A 16970-nucleotide genomic window follows, 5' to 3' on the forward strand; every position below is an offset into this window, starting at 1 on the left:
TTCATATTTAATGAGTTCCTAATGTAATGGGTACTACTGGGTAAACATTTTTCAAACTATTTTTTAATACTTGAAAGAGGAATACTAGAGAAACGACAGGTTAAAAAAAGTATCCAAACTCTTACACTTTGTTAACTGCTGCAGATACAAAATCAGCCCAGTGTCAAAAAACTGAGTGTGTTTGTACATGAGGAAGGACTGTTGTCCGATTATCTGTGAGAATCTTGAAGATCATCTGTCCTGCGTGCGAGGATCAGCTGCACAGTTTTAGACCTTGGAGGTAGTTAAGTTTAAGCATTTTGTCTCCCAGGCTATGATGCACGTAAGGATTTTTGCCTGATGTAAATAATTTGCTGGCATTTTTTTTTTTTTTTTTTTTTAAATAAAACTCCACTGGGAGGCCATCTATTCCTGGAGATATTCCTGGTTTCATGAACTGAATAGCTGCTCTAACTTCTGACTCCAAAATGGGGAATGAAGACATCTTGCAAAGTTCGATCTGATTTTTAAAAAAACAAAAAACTGCATTCAGTTTGACTGGGTCTGAATCTATCTCTGAAGCATTGAGTTTTGATTAAAAGTTTTGAATCACCCGACCAATACTCTTTATATTAATGACTACCTGTCCCTTTTTGTTTACAGGTGTCTGGTAAATTTTTAATAACAAACTTTTGTCAATCTAAACACTTTATTCAGTGTTTTTGTTAAAAATCTCATTTACATCAAATTTCAAAGTACACATTTGAGTAATGATTAGGTAGTGATTTACCATAACTATTAGGCAGTTGCCCTTTTTTTTTTTTCCTTTAGCTGAGATCATCCTGGTGTTTGCTCTTTGCCTCAGGGTTATTTTCAGGATGTCCTGACCTGCAGCTCAGTGAATTTACAACATGGCTACTCTGCCCTCTGCTGGCCACAGTACAACACTGCAGCCTGCAAGACAGCCCTCAGGCTGAGCTGAGGGGTTAAACCATATTCTTACAGACACTACATTATGAGGGTCTTATTCCAGTGTCTAGCACCATAATCATTCTGGATTGCCTCCTGTGAATGTTACTGTTGTAGTTCAGTGTAGTCTGCTAGTGTTGGTTTTCTAACATTCGTGGAGAGTATCATTAGCACAGCTCAGTGATGGCTTGTGTTCATTTTCTACAGAAGCGTATTGCTGAAAAAAAAAAAAAAAATGTACCAGTATCACATAACGTGAAACTTATCACATTATAACTGAAACAGAACATATAAATGAAACAGAACATAAAACTCCCATTACACGGTGTGCGGACGGATTAATTGAGGAATATGGCTCATATACATAAACATATTCTGTTTCATGCTTGGGCTGAAACGTGGCGAGATTCTGTTGTTATCGAGGACTGTGGATGATATTGTGACGATTATGCATACATTAAGGAGGATTGTAAAATGCATGGGGTTGGACAGAGGAATGAATGAGTCCGACCCTCTGGAGGTCGGGAGCCTCCTTTCTCATTGATCAGCTGAGGGGGCACGGCAGGCTCCATGGATACAAACTGCACTATCTAAGCTTTCACGTTTTAACAATACATATTATCATGTTTATAATGTGATGTTATCATGTTATGACGCGATAAGTTTCACGTTATAACAGGATAAGTTTCACGCCAGAAAAAAAAAATTGTACCCGCATCACATTATAACCTGAAACTTATCACGTTATAGGCTATTTTTTTTCTTCTGGCATGGCAGCAATATGCTTCCATAATTTTCAACTTCTTAAAGTGCTGAAATCACTCTTACTGACTAAAACACACTGCTATTTTTGTTGTGAACTGCACAGGGGCTTGTTTGAAAGAGGCTGTTGCTGAGTTTTAACTGAAACATCAATTTGTTCAAATGTTGACATGACATACATACACCATAATAAACAGGCTGGCTTTTTCTTCTATCCACCTCACAGGAGCAGCTCCTCATGTGATTCTCCAGTCAACACCAAGTTGAAGAAGAGGAGAGGAAAGAACAGCTGAAAAGACAAACTATCTAAACAGCAATGTTTTTTGTTTTTGATGAACTCATACCTCACATTATGTTCAACTTGTTCTACAGTATTTCGCTCCAGGTAATGATGTACTAAGTCTTGTTCCTGAACTGATATGTAGTGTGCTTGACAGTGCATTGGTGCATTGATGTATTCATTTGGCGGCTGTTTTATATTTATTTACCTTTTCATCAAACACTAAATGTCTGACCATGGTGAATGGCCCGTTGTCGGTGATATTAATTATCTAAAGTGTCCCCGTTATTGTTGGAGTCTACATCGCATTTTTCGTGTCTTGTGTAGTGGTGCAGTACCACTCCGCGGCACTAGGCGGAGTCTGTCTCCTCCGCCACGCTCTGCCCTCACGTGTTGTGTTCATGTGCTTCCTGCTTCTCACTCGCCTACTCAAACATGTCGACATTTAAGAGAAAACGTGGAGGGAAGGCTCCCGGCGACAATAAAGCAAAGAAAGCCCGATTTATAGGGAATGCCAGTTCAGCACCTGAAGATGAACAGGAGAAGAAAAATGAAATCAGTGTCCCGGCACCAGTTTCAAAGGTACGTGTTTATAAATGACTGATAGGCGAGCTGGTGTTAGCGGCACAAGTCGCACACAGGTTGCCTACACAAACAAACTCTTCCAGCATTATGGGAAATATGAAGGTTTCCTATTGCCTGGATTAACATGCTGCTGTTTGGCGGCGAGAGTCATCAACCACAGCTTGATTTATGGATATGAAACCGTGACTGATGTTTGTTCCCAACTTTCCTCAGGGATCAGTAATGTAACTTCGAGTGTCTTGAGCTTAATCTGTTGCTGTGTCTTTTACTTTGTTGTGGCTGTGAGGCACAATGTGTTACAAGCTCAAGGTTTTCCTCTCTTGAACAGGGCAAATGGACGAACAAGGAACGGGTTCTCATTTTCTCCTCCAGAGGCATCAACTTCAGAACAAGGCACCTGATGCAGGACTTGAGGACCATGATGCCTCATTCAAAAGCAGGTAGCACATCCACACAGCCAGCTGCACTGACACTGTAACACAGGAGCCAAGTGTGGTTTTTGCAGGTCATGCTATTGCAACTTCTCTTATTGTGCATGTTTTCTCAATGAGAGTATTTTATCTCTGTCAGATACCAAAATGGACAGAAAGGACAAGCTGTTTGTTATAAATGAGGTGAGTGTGTGTTGGCCAGTGTGGCCCAGTTACTTAAAGAAAATTATGCCACATTTTAGAGTTGCATTGCAATATAGCTAATGATTTAATTGTCTCTTAGGTGTGTGAAATCAAAAACTGCAACAAGTGCCTCTTCTTTGAGGCAAAGAAAAAGCAAGATCTGTACATGTGGTGAGTATTTGGTCTTTGTCCCACTCTTAAACTAGTCATTTTGATGTATTTTTATGACCTTCTCTATATATGTTGGCGAATAAATCTGAGGTGAACTTAATGCAGTGATTTTTTTTTTTTTTTTTTTTTAACCCCCTGCAGGATTTCAAACAGCCCTCATGGACCTTCTGCAAAGTTTCTGGTTCAAAACAGTGAGTTGTCTTTCTCTTACTACGACACAGAGCAACTGGTAATGTTTATTCTGTGGCAGTGGCAACACGAGGGAATTGCAAGATACATGGAAGTGTTACTCATCACGTTTTCTTCCCTGTTCCAGTCCATACGTTGGCTGAACTCAAAATGACAGGGAACTGCCTGAAAGGATCCAGACCGCTGCTGTCATTTGATCCTGTGAGTAGCATCGGGTGCTGGGGTTTGTCACTGGGACACTTGCTGTGAATCACTCAAACACATTTGTCCATTACAATACATGTGTTTAGCTGATAGGAGTTTCCCCAGCTACTCTTGACATTTTGCTTGGAATATGTGTTTATATGTTGACAATAGATGATATCAAGTCAGAATATTTATCAGCAGAATGACAGCTGTGTTGAACCCTCTCAGTATATTTGTGAGGTCAAACAAGAGTTTTTACATTGTCCTGAAACAAGTCTACTGAGTAAAACATGGACACATTCAGCCCCTTATGATTTTCTGTATTTCCTCTGACAGAAATTTGACAAAGAACCCCACTATGCTCTGCTGAAGGAGCTCTTCATCCAGGTATGTGGTCACTTCATGGGAGGTTTGTCAGATATACATTAACGTATACTACATGTTTAGATCCTCGCCTGAGACAGAGCTGAACAATACGCTGCTGACCTGAGTGCGCTCAAACTTTGAGCATAATGTTTTATTGGTCGACAGACATGTCACTCAATCGAGGGCAGGCTGGGTAAACCGTATGCAAGTTTGGTCTTATTTGGAAATAGGGCTGCATGATACGGTATCCATATCATACTGCTTTTATTTTTCATAGATATTGCAATATTAATTTATTTTTAGTGGTAGTGAACATTTTTGCATCATAATTTTCTTTTTAACTGTATCGCCCAGCCCTATTTGGAAGTGCCAGCAGGTCATCTGTTTTACTTTTATTTTTATTATTATTATTTTTAATAACATTGTGAGGTGTTGCATATGTTAAAGCTTGTTTTGCAAAGACTTTTACTTCGCTGTAATATTGGTGTTTTAAGGGGACACTTGTTATGTTTTCTTGTTGTAGACATTCTCCACTCCACACTACCACCCTAAGAGTCAGCCTTTTGTGGACCACGTCTTCACATTTACCATTGCAGACAACAGAATATGGTTTAGAAACTACCAGGTGAGATTCCACCTCTCGGAGGGTTAGTTGCATGAATCGGCATTTTTAGTATCTATTACAAGGATTTGTGAATTGTGAATTAAATATTTTCTTTGTTGTGTGCCTTCTGAAATCTCAAGTCCAACAATGTAACAGTTGACTTTTCTAATCTGACCGATCCGTTTTCCCTGCACCACTTTTAAGATTATCGAGGAGGATGCGTCTCTAGTGGAGATCGGGCCTCGCTTCGTTCTCAACCTCATCAAGATCTTTCAGGGGAGCTTTGTGGGTCCTACACTCTATGAAAACCCATTCTTCCTCTCTCCTAACATGGTAAAATTCAATCAGTACTTCTGACTAAAGAGATTATCAGCATGATTTTATTTAGTTAAATAATGAAATGCCATTTTCATGATAACTTGATTAATCTCAATATTAGACACATTCTTTAACGTGCCCTGAGGATTCCCTGACAAATCACCATGCTAAATAGTGTTGAGTTTCATAAACAAGTCGAATATCATTGAATTGGGTGACAGTTGCCACTGAGTGGGCTATGACACATCATCATACTTGGTAGTGATGTCAGTCCCTTTTGCAGCACCGGCGACAGATCCGACTGGCCACGGCAGCCAGGCTGCGTGAGAAGCAGATTGTGAAGGAACTGCAGAGCATAAAGAAAAGTGAAGCAAAAGATGACGTGGTTAGAGATGTGACTGCAGACGTCTTCCGAACTCCAGCGGAGGAGAAGCCCGTCCACATCGAGACTGAGCCACCTGAGCCGAAAGCTGTAAAGAAGAACAAACACAAAGCCTTCAAAAGACAGAGGATGCAGATGGCACGGAAGTAACTGGATGGACAGAACGAAGCTGTGTGAATGACTTGCGATGATACAATGATGTCTTAAGAAAATACGTTGTTTAACATGACAGTGAAATCAGTCAAGGTTAGATTACGTGCAGATTTGAGTCTGCCTGCAGGTATTTGTCTCATCATAGTCATTTGGTGGTGTGAGCAGAATTTACAGCGTGTATGTTTTAAGTTGTGTGAGGGTCCAGACTACAGGCAACATGTTAGTGCATCCTTTTTGTTGCAACCATTTTTGTCTAAACAGTTGTTTATAGAGTCTGATTGTAATTACAGTTATTTTCTAAGTCATGGAAATAAATCCATTCATTCTTCCCTGTATTATTTTACATTTTAATGCATAACTCAATCATTATTCAAGATTGCCCCTCTTATTTTATTCACAGAAATCATAATTATCTGTATTTCTAGTACCTTTAGGCACTAAATGTGGTCTACTGTATTTCTCAAAGGAAATGGTACCATCCTTGACCTAGCATTATTCTATGCAAGGAAATACTACCTTCCACCTGGTGGAAATACCCAGGACACATCACATGCTGTTCAAGGTCTGTTACACAATGTATCTCTCCCATAATGCTGAAAATAAAATGCTTAATGTTAATTTTAACTTCAGTAATAGTTACCTCCAACAAATAATAGTCTATAAATATTCTCACCAATACAGCAAGATGGGACCCTTTATATTTTGAGTCAGGTATTAAGGTAATGGCCCCAAATTCTTTAACCCAGTGGGCTGAATAAAGTAGCAGATGAACCAGTTGTCCTTATCCTCTGAGGTGTGACTGTATTTTGTATTTTAGTAATTACAATTTCAAGTAACTCGGTTTGCAAAAGAGATACAAAGCAGTCTTAAAGAATAATTACTTTTTTTTTACTTAAATATGTCAAGGCATGTACAGTAGAGGCTTTGGCCACAACACGTGCAAACTGACATGTCCAATCACTCTTGGGTCAGAGAACTCAACAATATCAGCATGTATCATACAAAAGGGCCAAAGGCAGAAGCATTAGGAATATTTACAACATTCACTGAAAACTTAGGATGTGTGTTCAGACAAATAGAAATATAATTAGCAAATAAACAATCATGAAGCATAACACTGTACAGTGTGTAGTGCTGGGTGTGCTCGGCAATTCCAACACCATTCCTACTGTAAGGGTGAAGGGCTCTCAAACAGAGAGCAGACATTTGCTCTTATCACTCTTGTGCTTGTCAGGGGTAAATACCATGTTCCATCTAAAAGCCAGTTTGAAGGGCTGTCATCACTCCTCCTGCACCTCCTCATCAGGGCAGCAATAATATTCTACAAAGCATATCTGTCCATCATCGTTCCTGACGAGGTACTGCAGGGACAGGAAGCCTCTGCTGTCTGTCCTCACGGACACTTTGCAAGATAAAGCCAGTGCCTTGGTGGACGGCTTCAGCAGCGACATCTTGTACCTGCCACAGTCAACAGGGAGGACAGCACAGAATAATTAGAGTCAGCGTCCTGGACATATAAAGTGAAGACCACAGTGATATACACCACGCGTATATCACTCCTTTGCAATCTTAAAAATGCATTAGACACTAGTCATGACACAATGCAAACCTGCTGGTCTGTGTCTTGGTGCACTGGAACAGCTCCACCATGTCTGAGTCTTTTGGGTAATCGTAGTGAGCATTTCCCGAATTCCCAAAGGTGGACAACCTGAGGTATCGGAACACAACAAAAAGAGACAAGAAACACAATGTAGCCTAAAGGAAAAGAAGGAAATCAATACATAGTAATACCAAAAATCTCCCCAGAATTCCTGTACTGCAAACCCAAAATTTCAGAGGGAGTATGATGAAATGATTTCTCACAAGCCACAAATTCGGTTCAATTCAAGTTCAAATTTCAATTCAAGTTTATTGAAAAAGTGTGTTTCCCTAGCTGGTAGCTCCCACACACTGTATTCTAAAGATGTAATTACAGTACCATCTCTTTATTTTTTTCTTCTTTAAATAAATATAGAAATCATGGGGAGGACAATGTGCTTCAGATTAAACTTGAAAAATTACACATTTACATCCCTTCATTAACAGTCTTTTTTTTTTTTTTTTTTTTTTAATTAAGCCAAGATTATTTTTCTGGCATGTATATATGAGTTAAGGCAGGGGTGTCAAACTGGTGCCATGGAGGGCCGAGAGGCTGCAGGTTTTCATTCCAACCCAAAACTCCACCAGGTGATTTCACTGATTACCCCGCCTCCAAGCAGAGAGAATGAACTAATCAGTGAAATCACCTGGTGGAGTTCTCGGCTGGAATGAAAACCTGCAACCTCTCGGCCCTCCATGGCACCAGTTTGACACCCCTGAGTTAAGGGCTCCGCCAAGTGGCTAGATATGGACACATAATCATCGAAAACCTCTCTCAAAGCACTTCTCTTTTCTAAAAATCAATCTTCCAAAAACTTATCTGTTAAGAGGTTTATTTTTAGAAATACTGGGGTAAATTAAGGGGATCTTAAAGATATAAATGGAGGGAGAAAAGTCCATTGCTAAAAAAATAATAATTACATTTATGACAAGTTTGCACCCTTTGACCAAATTTGATTCGCCTCAGTCACACTTTTTTGTACTAACAGCTCAGAAATTTTGCAAGACGAAATTTCACGACTTTCCTCCTCTCCCTGCCAGCCATCATTTTTATGACATAACACGTAGCTAACTGCCAGAAGCAAAACACCTGATGAATCTGATAAAAAAAAAAAAAACTGTCTGTAGGACACTTTCACGTTCAATTAATACAGAGGTCAAACTGATGCAATATAATGTTATACATAGGCTGTGTTACACCTGGCCCCTTCCCAACAGCAGGCCTTTACAGGGCCAGGGCTGACTACACATGTCTACAGCACAAGGCTGATGACAGTGTTTTTCATATGACACCATATCCTTACTCAACAACCATCTATGGCAAAAGATGAGAAAGGAGTGAAATCATTCTTTTTCCAGTGGGAAATGAAGGGGTAGGAAAAATCAGCAAGCCCTGGCTAACCCTGGAAAAGGGGTCATTGTGCGCATCCAGCCTTGAGCATGTCACAGTTTTTGTCAGTGTGAGAATGTTTCCCCTTTTTTTCTAAGCAAGAGCACATCACATAGATGAACACTTTTAAGATTTGTGACAGCACACACCTGAAGTACGGCTGGCTGGGCGACATGGTGATCTGTAGCACCTCACTGGTCATGTCCAGCTCTGAGAACGCTTCCTTCAGACTCTCTGACTGCAGGATCACCTTTTTGAAAAACCGGACAGTGGAAACATCAGACAAGTCAGTAAGACTGTTAAGAGTGTTGCTCTTACTAGAGAACTATGGAAATATGCTGCGCTGTGGCTTAGGTCTAAAAGTAGAAATCACTTTAAGTACTGTGAACATTTGAATCTTTGTGTCCTGGTATGTTACACAAGCAGTCAGACAACTGGCAGAACATCACATGAAATTTGACATTAGCAACCAGATTAATATGAGCTAATATTATGAAAGATTGTGCTTCTCCTATTAGTTCCTTCAGTAAGCGTCTGAAAACCAGCAAACCAAACATTATCCAGGCTTGCCAATCCTTTTTACCACAGAAATTCCCAGATTTTTCCATGACTTTTCTCCAAATTTCCACGACTGCATTTTCTGCATTTATGAGCTGTTATAATAATGGAAATATTTGGGCTACAACTTGAAGAATAACACAGATAGTGTTAGTTCAACCTTGAGATTTACTCCAAACTCTCAAAAGTAATTTGTCTTGACAAGCTAACAGTACATAACTAGTTAAAGCCTCACGATTAATGATTATTTAATGGATATTTTTGGCCAAACAGTGGGAAGGGGGAATGAAACACATGACAAATTAGCATTATCCATGCAGCTTCTGACTGGCTGGTTCAGTTATGTATATTTCACAATAAATAAATAAACATGAACTGTGATAATGTGGGTTCTCCTTAAATTTCCACAGCTTTTCCAAATCTTTGTAGATAATTTATAATTTTCCAAAACTTTCTCAGGCCTTGAAAATGCAAAATGTTTGATTCAACCTTAACTTAAAAAAAAAAAAAAAAAACACAGCAAAAGACCACCGGCTAGTTGCATGGTATAAATTTAGCCTGAACACTAACGATAACATGTTATTTCCAGACAGGATTCAATCGTTTTTCCATGACTTTTGATCAAATTCATCTATAAAAGTGCTTTAACCATATGAAATGGTGACGGTCTACCTTGTTTGTGACGTTAGTGCTGCAGAAGTCAAAGTCGATAGGCTCTTCAGGTTCTTGTGTGTTGATTTTACACACAGTCACCACCCCACCCTCCTCCAGGAAGAGGGTCAGCGGGTAGCCGTACCCCATGTAGCACATCCGCAGGGATGTGGTCACTCCTGAAAGCACAACAAGGGGCATAGTGGAATGAAGATAAACACATTGCACAACTGACTGTCCTGGAGAGAGATTCCTTGTAGGAGTGTTTCCTTGCTCTCATGGACATTATGTTTAGAGTTGTACGGTGTAATTTTCATTTATTTCTTCATATTACAGGCTATGAGACAACCTTTGAACAAGTGTTGAATGAGAGAAATGAGGACTGTCAATGTCAATGATGTCTCATGAGGAACTGGATTGGAGAAAAACACAGCATGTGTATCCTAATCATCAGTTGCATGTGTTCAACAAGGAAAACTGAAACAAGTCACAGAAAGTATCTGATGTAGAGCATGTGTGCTTGAAACATCAGGCATTTTAGGTGTTAATACACACACCATGGGAGCATACAGAATTTTTTGGAAATGACAACCAGTATAAAACCTTCTACCTATGCCAAACATTCTCCCTATTAGACTGATTAAAGAAATATTTGAAGCCTGTTTAACCTGCAAATTATTAGCAGCTCTTTGACAGTGGGTACAATCCCAGCCTATTAAGAAAAATGCAACAGTTTAACTACTCTTGAAAAAGAAAAATGCAACAGTTTAACTACTCTTGAAACTCTTTGAAATCAGTCTAAAATTGTACATACTACTGGGATTAAGGGGTGGGTCAAGGCATTTAAATGCCTCAATGAAAACAAGCTCTTTGAGAAGTCTGGCTCGAGAGCTGACCACAGTAACAACACTGCTATGTTAACCAACACAGTCAATCACTGAAATAGTCAGTGGTCTATTTTTGGCTGTTGCAAGGCGGTCATCATTTCTGGTTCTTACAGACGTCTCGATAATGCTTGATTGTCTTCAAAACTAGGCCACCATCTCAGATTGGGAACTGGAATAAGAAATAGCACCCGAGACTCACTAGACTATGTCGCGCTTGCAGTCGGGTGGTCTTAATCTTTACCTGGTACCGTGCTTCCTCCAAAGATTGTGAGGCAGTCCAGCAGAACAGTGAGGTTGACTTGAAACCCCACTGAATCTTCCCTGATGGTGAACTCTTGGAAGATCTCAGCCTGAAAGGAAAATAAGACAAGTATACTATTTTAAATATCATCACTACAATGGAGTTAACAATGTCACAGTATTAGTTTTGGCACGTAATACTAGTGCCAGTGAAATTTCTTAGCTCTAAATACCAGATTTCATAACAAGTAAACAGAAAGACGATGTGTTTCAAGTATTTAAACATATAAGCAACATCAGAATAAGAACACGGAAGCAGAAGTGCTACGCTGGCCTGTCGGCTTCAAGTTGAAAACAAAGCAGCCCAATAACACGCTAACTTCAAATTACAGGAACTATACATACATATAGACTGGGTGTCACAACACTTCAGTGATCCATTGCTTTGACTGAGTGAGGCTTAGCACTCGGCCCTTGGATAAATGCCACACAGGATTAGATGTAATTCAGGCAGAAATCAAATTGATTTAGCCTACTTTGATTACTGAGGTTTTATACATGCCCTCTGTTAATATATTTTATTGCCAGGAAAAGTCTCATAGTATCAACGTATGACTATCTTAGAAATTAGCTCTGTGTTAAGAAAATGAGCCCTGAAATTCAGATTTTGGGGACTTGAGACACCTTTGACTCCTTTGTCTGTCCATAAACACACACACACACACACACACACACACACACACACACACACACACACACACACACACACACACACACACACACACACCTGAATGAAGGCATTGGCCTGCAGGGTCTTGTTGTCTTCCACAGTGACCTTCAGCCCGTTGGGGGTGGCACTGAAGATGGCATGGTCCTTGAAGGTGATGGCTTTCAGTATGTTGGACAGATTGCGGGCGTTATCCAGACTGGCCACCAGAGTGTACTGCCCCTCGTCGGCTTGGGACTGGGTGGACAGAGGCATGGCTGCGCTGCGTCGGAGACCAACACAGCTCGTTTTATCGCTTTAAAATTATCGCTTCAGTTCACAGCAGTTGTCTCTCCGTTGTCAGGAACCATAAAACGGACACACTTCGGTATACAGTTTGACGTATTTTTACATTATACTACTGAAAACAACAGCAGGTGGCTAACGCAGTTGTTTACACAGCGAGGTAAGATTAGCTATCCTTAAAAACCATGTCGTCTGTGGTAAAATTTCAAAATATAGACACTGGCGGTGCTGGTGTGTCATTCACTTACGTGCGTACAACTTTAAACGATCTTGTTCTTATTCCTCTTCATGAGTTTTAATGGCGACGTCTATGCAAAACTACAAAAATGAACCTTTTGCTGTGTTTTGAAGAAGGGCGCCATGTAAAGCCGACACTTCCGGCTGTCTGCTTGAGGGCGGAAGTGGCTGTTGCGCATGTCGTGGGGTGATTCCAGATACTTCGCAGCATCCAAACACACACGGGAAGCCGCCTCAGCTTGTTTCCTCTCCAACTGTAAAGTTACGAACCTCCGTTTACTAGTTTGCTACATACTAAAAAGGTAAGAATCAGTGCTTTATCTGATTTTTAAAAGCTGACCAGCCTATAGGTTACAAAGCTCTACAGCCGATAAGTTAGCCAGCCAGAGCTTAGCCACAGTTAGCGTCAACAGTGCTGGCAGCATGAGCTTGCTTTGTGTTTTCATCGTAGTTAGTAAATAATTATGATACCAGGTAAAATGTAGACAAGAATAATGTGAATAGGAATGAAACACAGCATGTGTCTATGCGTCAAGTAACGTTACTGCCTCGTTTTTCCACTTCATGAAGGTGTTAGTGGGCTAACTAGCCGGCTGAGTAATGAATCTCCCCGGCACGGACGTGACGACGACAGCCCTGAGCTGTGTGGACTGACGAGGCGATGTCTGATTGTGCAAGTGGTGTGGACAACTTTGTTATATAAAGTCTGACACCACCGATAACGAGTCTCTTGTCGCATTTTATAATCGAGTTTTAAGTTACTTTATTGATTTAAATATCGCTGCAAAGTCAGGCTAAATTTCGGGGGGCGGAAATGTGCCATTGCCATTTTCAAAGGGGTCCCTTGACCTCTGACCTCAAAATATCTGAGTGAAAATGGGTTCTTTGGGCATCAATGGGTCTCCCCTTTGCAGACATTCCCACTTTATACTTGCAGGCAGCATAAATGTTGTTTTTGACTGTGGTAAAATAGTCTATTTCTGCAAAGTGAGGCGTAAACAGTCTTGGTGTCGCATAAATTGGGTTTGACTGGAAAGCTGAGACTCAAAGAGCCCAATTTTATTCATGTGTGTGATGATTTTAGCCCCCATACTAGTTGTTTCATTGTAGTGAGACCTTTTTTTTTCCAAACTGGACATCAGTGTTTTAAATGACCCATTTTGACCTTTAGGATAATCAGAATCTCATGAAACAAAGTAGAGGATAATTAAAAACAAAAAAATTGCATTACATCAAAATATTGAATGGCAGTACCTAAGAATCGCCATACTCATCGAATCCGCACCCAAGTATCATGATAACATTGAATTGGGAGATATGCGTATCGTCCAAGCCCTGATGGTCTGTCTGAGCACCACTTTGTCGTCTTCTTGAGGAGTATCAGGGACTTCTCAGTGGTGCTAAGTGATATTCATCTTCTACCAACACTCACACTAAATACAGTTCCTGCTAGCTATGGGAAACTGCAGGCAGGAGAGCAGTAGATGCTGACCAAGGGAAATTATCATGAGCATATCAGTCAAATTTACTTTGAGCCAAATGAACAGTACTGCTCACCTTATTCTATGTGACTTCAACTTTGTGCCCCTTCATATAGATAAAAACAAACCTGCTTGTCCTGGGGTTTGGCATTGTATTTGGTCATATTTCAGTTTTGATGATATTTTGATTACTTGTTCAGGAACAAATTAAAAAATAAAACATATTTAAGATGCTATGATACAGTTTTTGTTAATTTGCCATGCTCTTCTCTACTCTCTTTGTTTTGCATGGATTTTGTGTGTGTGTGTGTGTGTGTGTGTGTGTGTGTGTGTGTGTGTGTGTGGTCATAACATCAAACATTAATCTCCCAGGTTATGTTTTCAGTCAGCTTGTGTTATTTCAGCTTGTCTCGCTGACATGTTTAGGAAGGTACACCAAGTCAGTCAGCCAGTTAAATTGCCACCATTATTGGCCACAAACATCTATGCCCTGTCAGCAGGTCTGTGTTTTGTCTTGTACACTGTAGAAATTGTCGGTTTCTGATTATGAGTCTGAAAAGAGCTCCTCCCTGGTTGTCAGTGAAGTGAAGACATTATCATATACAGTTTAAACATCTCATGTCTGCACTCTCTCTGCTGCAGGCTCTTTGGGTTCTACAGCCATGGTGTGCATTCCCTGCATTGTGATTCCTGTCCTGTTGTGGGTCTATAAGAGGTTCCTGGAGCCGATTCTCTATCCTTTCATTTCCCCCATTATGAATAAGTTCTGGACCAAGAAAGCAGTCCAGGAGACGGGCACAGGGGACCTAAAGGCCAGTGAAAAGAGTAATGGGACCTGCAAGGTAAACCTATTTCATTGTCTCCTTGACCAGCAGCTATTATTTTTTTTCCACAGCTATCACCATTTTATGTGCACACTGTGGTTTTACATAACTACTTGTAGAAAATGGTGCAAAAGCACTGTCAGACTGGACTAAAGATGAAAGTTACATAGCTCTTTGCCCGACACACATAATGGACTAGTGGCAGACACAGAGTATCAATCATAAAGTCTGTTTTTTTTTTTTTTTGTTTGTTTGTTTGTTAACACCTAGTCATTCAGTGAACATTTAAGCACACATGCCTTTTTCTTCCATCAGCTTCTTTGTGTCACATTAAGGTAGCTGCACAAATTCACATCTGGGAGGCTCATGGCCTACTATTTTCGGCTGCTATGCAATTTTGAGTGCCTTGCTCAAGGGTGTGTCTCAGTTTTAGTTTTTGAGGAGGCGAGAACATTATGCTATGCGTTATGCAGTACTGTGTTCTCTCATATTTGCATTGCATCTGCATCTTGGCTCCTGCACAAGTTTTCTACAGCTTTGCACCTAGGTGTGTGTGTAATATTTATTTTGGTTTTTCTCTTTTTTCTTTATTTTAAGAGTCCTAAGGTTTTCCCATGTTCTGGTTTATTTTGAACTGCATAATTTCTGCAGTTTCTCACCAGTCTAAGGTTTTGCTGGAAGGTGGTCTGTAGAGATGTCGGTCTTGATGGACTTGCTGCACTGATCTCTCTTTGAATTAGTCTCAATCTCTCTGTATCTACAGTATCTGTGGCCACTAGTGTGTAGTTGTATATTTATTTTAGGCATGCACATTGTGTTTAGACCCACTCTGTGACCCTCTGTGGGTGCTGTGTGGCTCTGTGATCACGGATACTCTTCAACTATAAAGAAAGCTTAGCATCTCTTAAGCCTCTCTCGATTCAAAAGTTGTGTGATGTCTTGCTTTACCCGTGACACAGATTTTTCAGACACATGAACCCTGCCATATCCCGAAATAGCTGGCATAACAGCAGAGGCAAAAAAAGAGTCAGAGGTGGTTGAAGGAATCTAAAATTTGAAAGTCTTTAACAACCGCTTTTTGAATTGTCTTATAGTTAAATAATGAACTATTCAAAAAACCCACTGTTTAAATGAAGTAAATTGTTAATATTGACAGTAGCTTAACATATTGGATAACAGTGTTCTTTATCTTTCAGACAAATCAGTAAGCTATTGTGTTGTAGTTAGTAGGTCGCACTCTGTCAGGAACTTTAAAAGGAGGTGAAACCTTAACATGAGATATTTTTTTTGTTTATAAATGTTCATGTTCAGGACGGTTATGTGATGGAACATATCAGTTCTTTTAATGGTGACAGTCCATCACATAATGTTGTCTGCCTGGATTTTACTTTCAAATCGCTGCTTTTTTTAAGTGGAGGAGGAAAACTGTTCTCAAGATATTGGCGCATTAGTTGGTATTTCACATTTTATCTGCTGTTAAGTTATCAATCCTAAATACTTTTTTTTTTTTGTTTTAACCCTTGTCTTGCATAAAATCCTGTTGTGTTGTACACAACTGGTCCAGACACTGTAGGCAATATGTATTTTTGTCAAATTTAATCATCAAAAACAGTTTGAGTAAAGGCAGTTATTTCTTCAACAGACCTTATCCTCACCACAAATGTTGAGCCTGTGTATGATTGTACAGTGTTGAATACTGCAGGTTTTATGAATTTCTTTGCTTTTCATGTCTTTCAGCCTGAAACCAATGGTGAGGTCACTGCCAATGGGTCCCATACAGTAGCAGATAAGAAGACAGACTGACACCTTCTTTCCATTATTTTAATGCATCTAAAATTGTGTAAATATTTCAGTACACAGAGAAAAATATATTAACTTATGATTTTACTTTGTAATAAATTGATTCTTAGACGCTTACAAAATTATGTTTGTGTGCTGGCTTATGATATTTTTTTCATCTCAATAGCTTTAAGAAATTCATAATTGTTATTGTTTCCCCTGTTTATCATGATTTGAAAACAGGTACTTTATTGAATATGTACAATCTGTATAGGATAGTGCATAACATCACAAGTTTTTGTACGTCAGACTCTTTCATCACTAAATAAAAGGATGATAATAAATAAATAAAGGTTTGATTCATTGTTTCCATATTGTGCCTTAGTGGCCTATATTTGTATTTTATTTCAGAAAATAAAAGGAACTAGGCCTAGTTGATTTTTAGCAGAGTGAACGATGTGCAGGGCCAGTAAATGATATATATATATATTGCTAACATTATATTTTTCATACACATAATAATGCAATGCCTGGCAGACTGTATAAAGCCAGTCTGGTCAAAAATCTAGGGATGATTTTTTTTTTTTTTTTTTTTTTTTTTTAGCCCAATCTGTCTCTGAATTAATTTTGTGTTTAAATATTTTGGCAGTACAGAAAGCTAGGCAGTTGTCTTACTGAGCAGGTCTTTGGGAATATACGTCCTGTTCTCCAGTGT

General features: G+C 39.6%; 3 protein-coding genes across 5 annotated transcripts; 2 read left to right on the forward strand and 1 right to left on the reverse strand.

The window, feature by feature from the left end:
- The first annotated feature begins 2394 nt into the window (after positions 1 to 2394).
- bxdc2 (brix domain containing 2) lies at positions 2395 to 5893 on the forward strand. Its single transcript, XM_030065440.1, has 10 exons — positions 2395 to 2572; positions 2904 to 3015; positions 3146 to 3189; positions 3290 to 3360; positions 3502 to 3551; positions 3677 to 3750; positions 4072 to 4122; positions 4625 to 4726; positions 4910 to 5038; positions 5307 to 5893. The coding sequence occupies exons 1-10, from the start codon at positions 2426 to 2428 to the stop codon at positions 5553 to 5555; spliced, it is 1029 nt and encodes a 342-aa protein (XP_029921300.1). The 5' UTR covers positions 2395 to 2425; the 3' UTR covers positions 5556 to 5893.
- Positions 5894 to 6424: 531 nt separating this feature from the next.
- Positions 6425 to 12324, reverse strand: rad1 (RAD1 homolog (S. pombe)). 2 transcript variants are annotated; one of them, XM_030065441.1, is made up of 7 exons: positions 12183 to 12324; positions 11710 to 11911; positions 10924 to 11032; positions 9817 to 9974; positions 8736 to 8836; positions 7168 to 7266; positions 6425 to 7016 (listed from the first exon to the last, which is right to left on the reverse strand). In XM_030065441.1, exons 2-7 carry the CDS (start codon positions 11902 to 11904, stop codon positions 6839 to 6841), a joined length of 840 nt encoding a protein of 279 aa, XP_029921301.1. In that variant the 5' UTR covers positions 11905 to 11911; positions 12183 to 12324; the 3' UTR covers positions 6425 to 6838. The 2 variants fall into 2 exon arrangements, with proteins under 2 accessions (XP_029921301.1, XP_029921302.1); XM_030065442.1 differs by lacking the exon at positions 12183 to 12324 and having other exon boundaries at positions 11710 to 11939.
- c21h18orf32 (chromosome 21 C18orf32 homolog) lies at positions 11960 to 16607 on the forward strand. Of its 2 annotated transcripts, none has more exons than XM_030065443.1 (3): positions 11960 to 12094; positions 14295 to 14494; positions 16214 to 16607. In XM_030065443.1, exons 2-3 carry the CDS (start codon positions 14315 to 14317, stop codon positions 16277 to 16279), a joined length of 246 nt encoding a protein of 81 aa, XP_029921303.1. In that variant the 5' UTR covers positions 11960 to 12094; positions 14295 to 14314; the 3' UTR covers positions 16280 to 16607. The 2 variants fall into 2 exon arrangements, with proteins under 2 accessions (XP_029921303.1, XP_029921304.1); XM_030065444.1 differs by lacking the exon at positions 11960 to 12094 and adding an exon at positions 12336 to 12473.
- The last annotated feature ends 363 nt before the right edge of the window (positions 16608 to 16970 follow it).

Source organism: Myripristis murdjan, chromosome 12 (assembly GCF_902150065.1).
Source record: "Myripristis murdjan chromosome 12, fMyrMur1.1, whole genome shotgun sequence".
In the NCBI taxonomy this organism is placed as follows: Eukaryota; Metazoa; Chordata; class Actinopteri; order Holocentriformes; family Holocentridae; genus Myripristis; species Myripristis murdjan.

Bases quoted from the DNA above. Each gene is read 5' to 3' on its own strand.
- bxdc2 (XM_030065440.1), top strand. From the start codon at position 2,426: ATGTCGACATTTAAGAGAAAACGTGGAGGGAAGGCTCCCGGCGACAAT. The intron at 3,016-3,145 runs GTAGCACATCCA...TATCTCTGTCAG, and splicing joins GATGCCTCATTCAAAAGCAG to ATACCAAAATGGACAGAAAG. The intron at 3,751-4,071 runs GTGAGTAGCATC...TTCCTCTGACAG, and splicing joins CGCTGCTGTCATTTGATCCT to AAATTTGACAAAGAACCCCA.
- rad1 (XM_030065441.1), bottom strand. From the start codon at position 11,904: ATGCCTCTGTCCACCCAGTCCCAAGCCGACGAGGGGCAGTACACTCTG. The intron at 7,267-8,735 runs GTGTGTGCTGTC...CCGATACCTCAG, and splicing joins CCCAGCCAGCCGTACTTCAG to GTTGTCCACCTTTGGGAATT. The intron at 7,017-7,167 runs GTTTGCATTGTG...TGACTGTGGCAG, and splicing joins ACCAAGACACAGACCAGCAG to GTACAAGATGTCGCTGCTGA.
- c21h18orf32 (XM_030065443.1), top strand. From the start codon at position 14,315: ATGGTGTGCATTCCCTGCATTGTGATTCCTGTCCTGTTGTGGGTCTAT. The intron at 14,495-16,213 runs GTAAACCTATTT...CATGTCTTTCAG, and splicing joins AGAGTAATGGGACCTGCAAG to CCTGAAACCAATGGTGAGGT.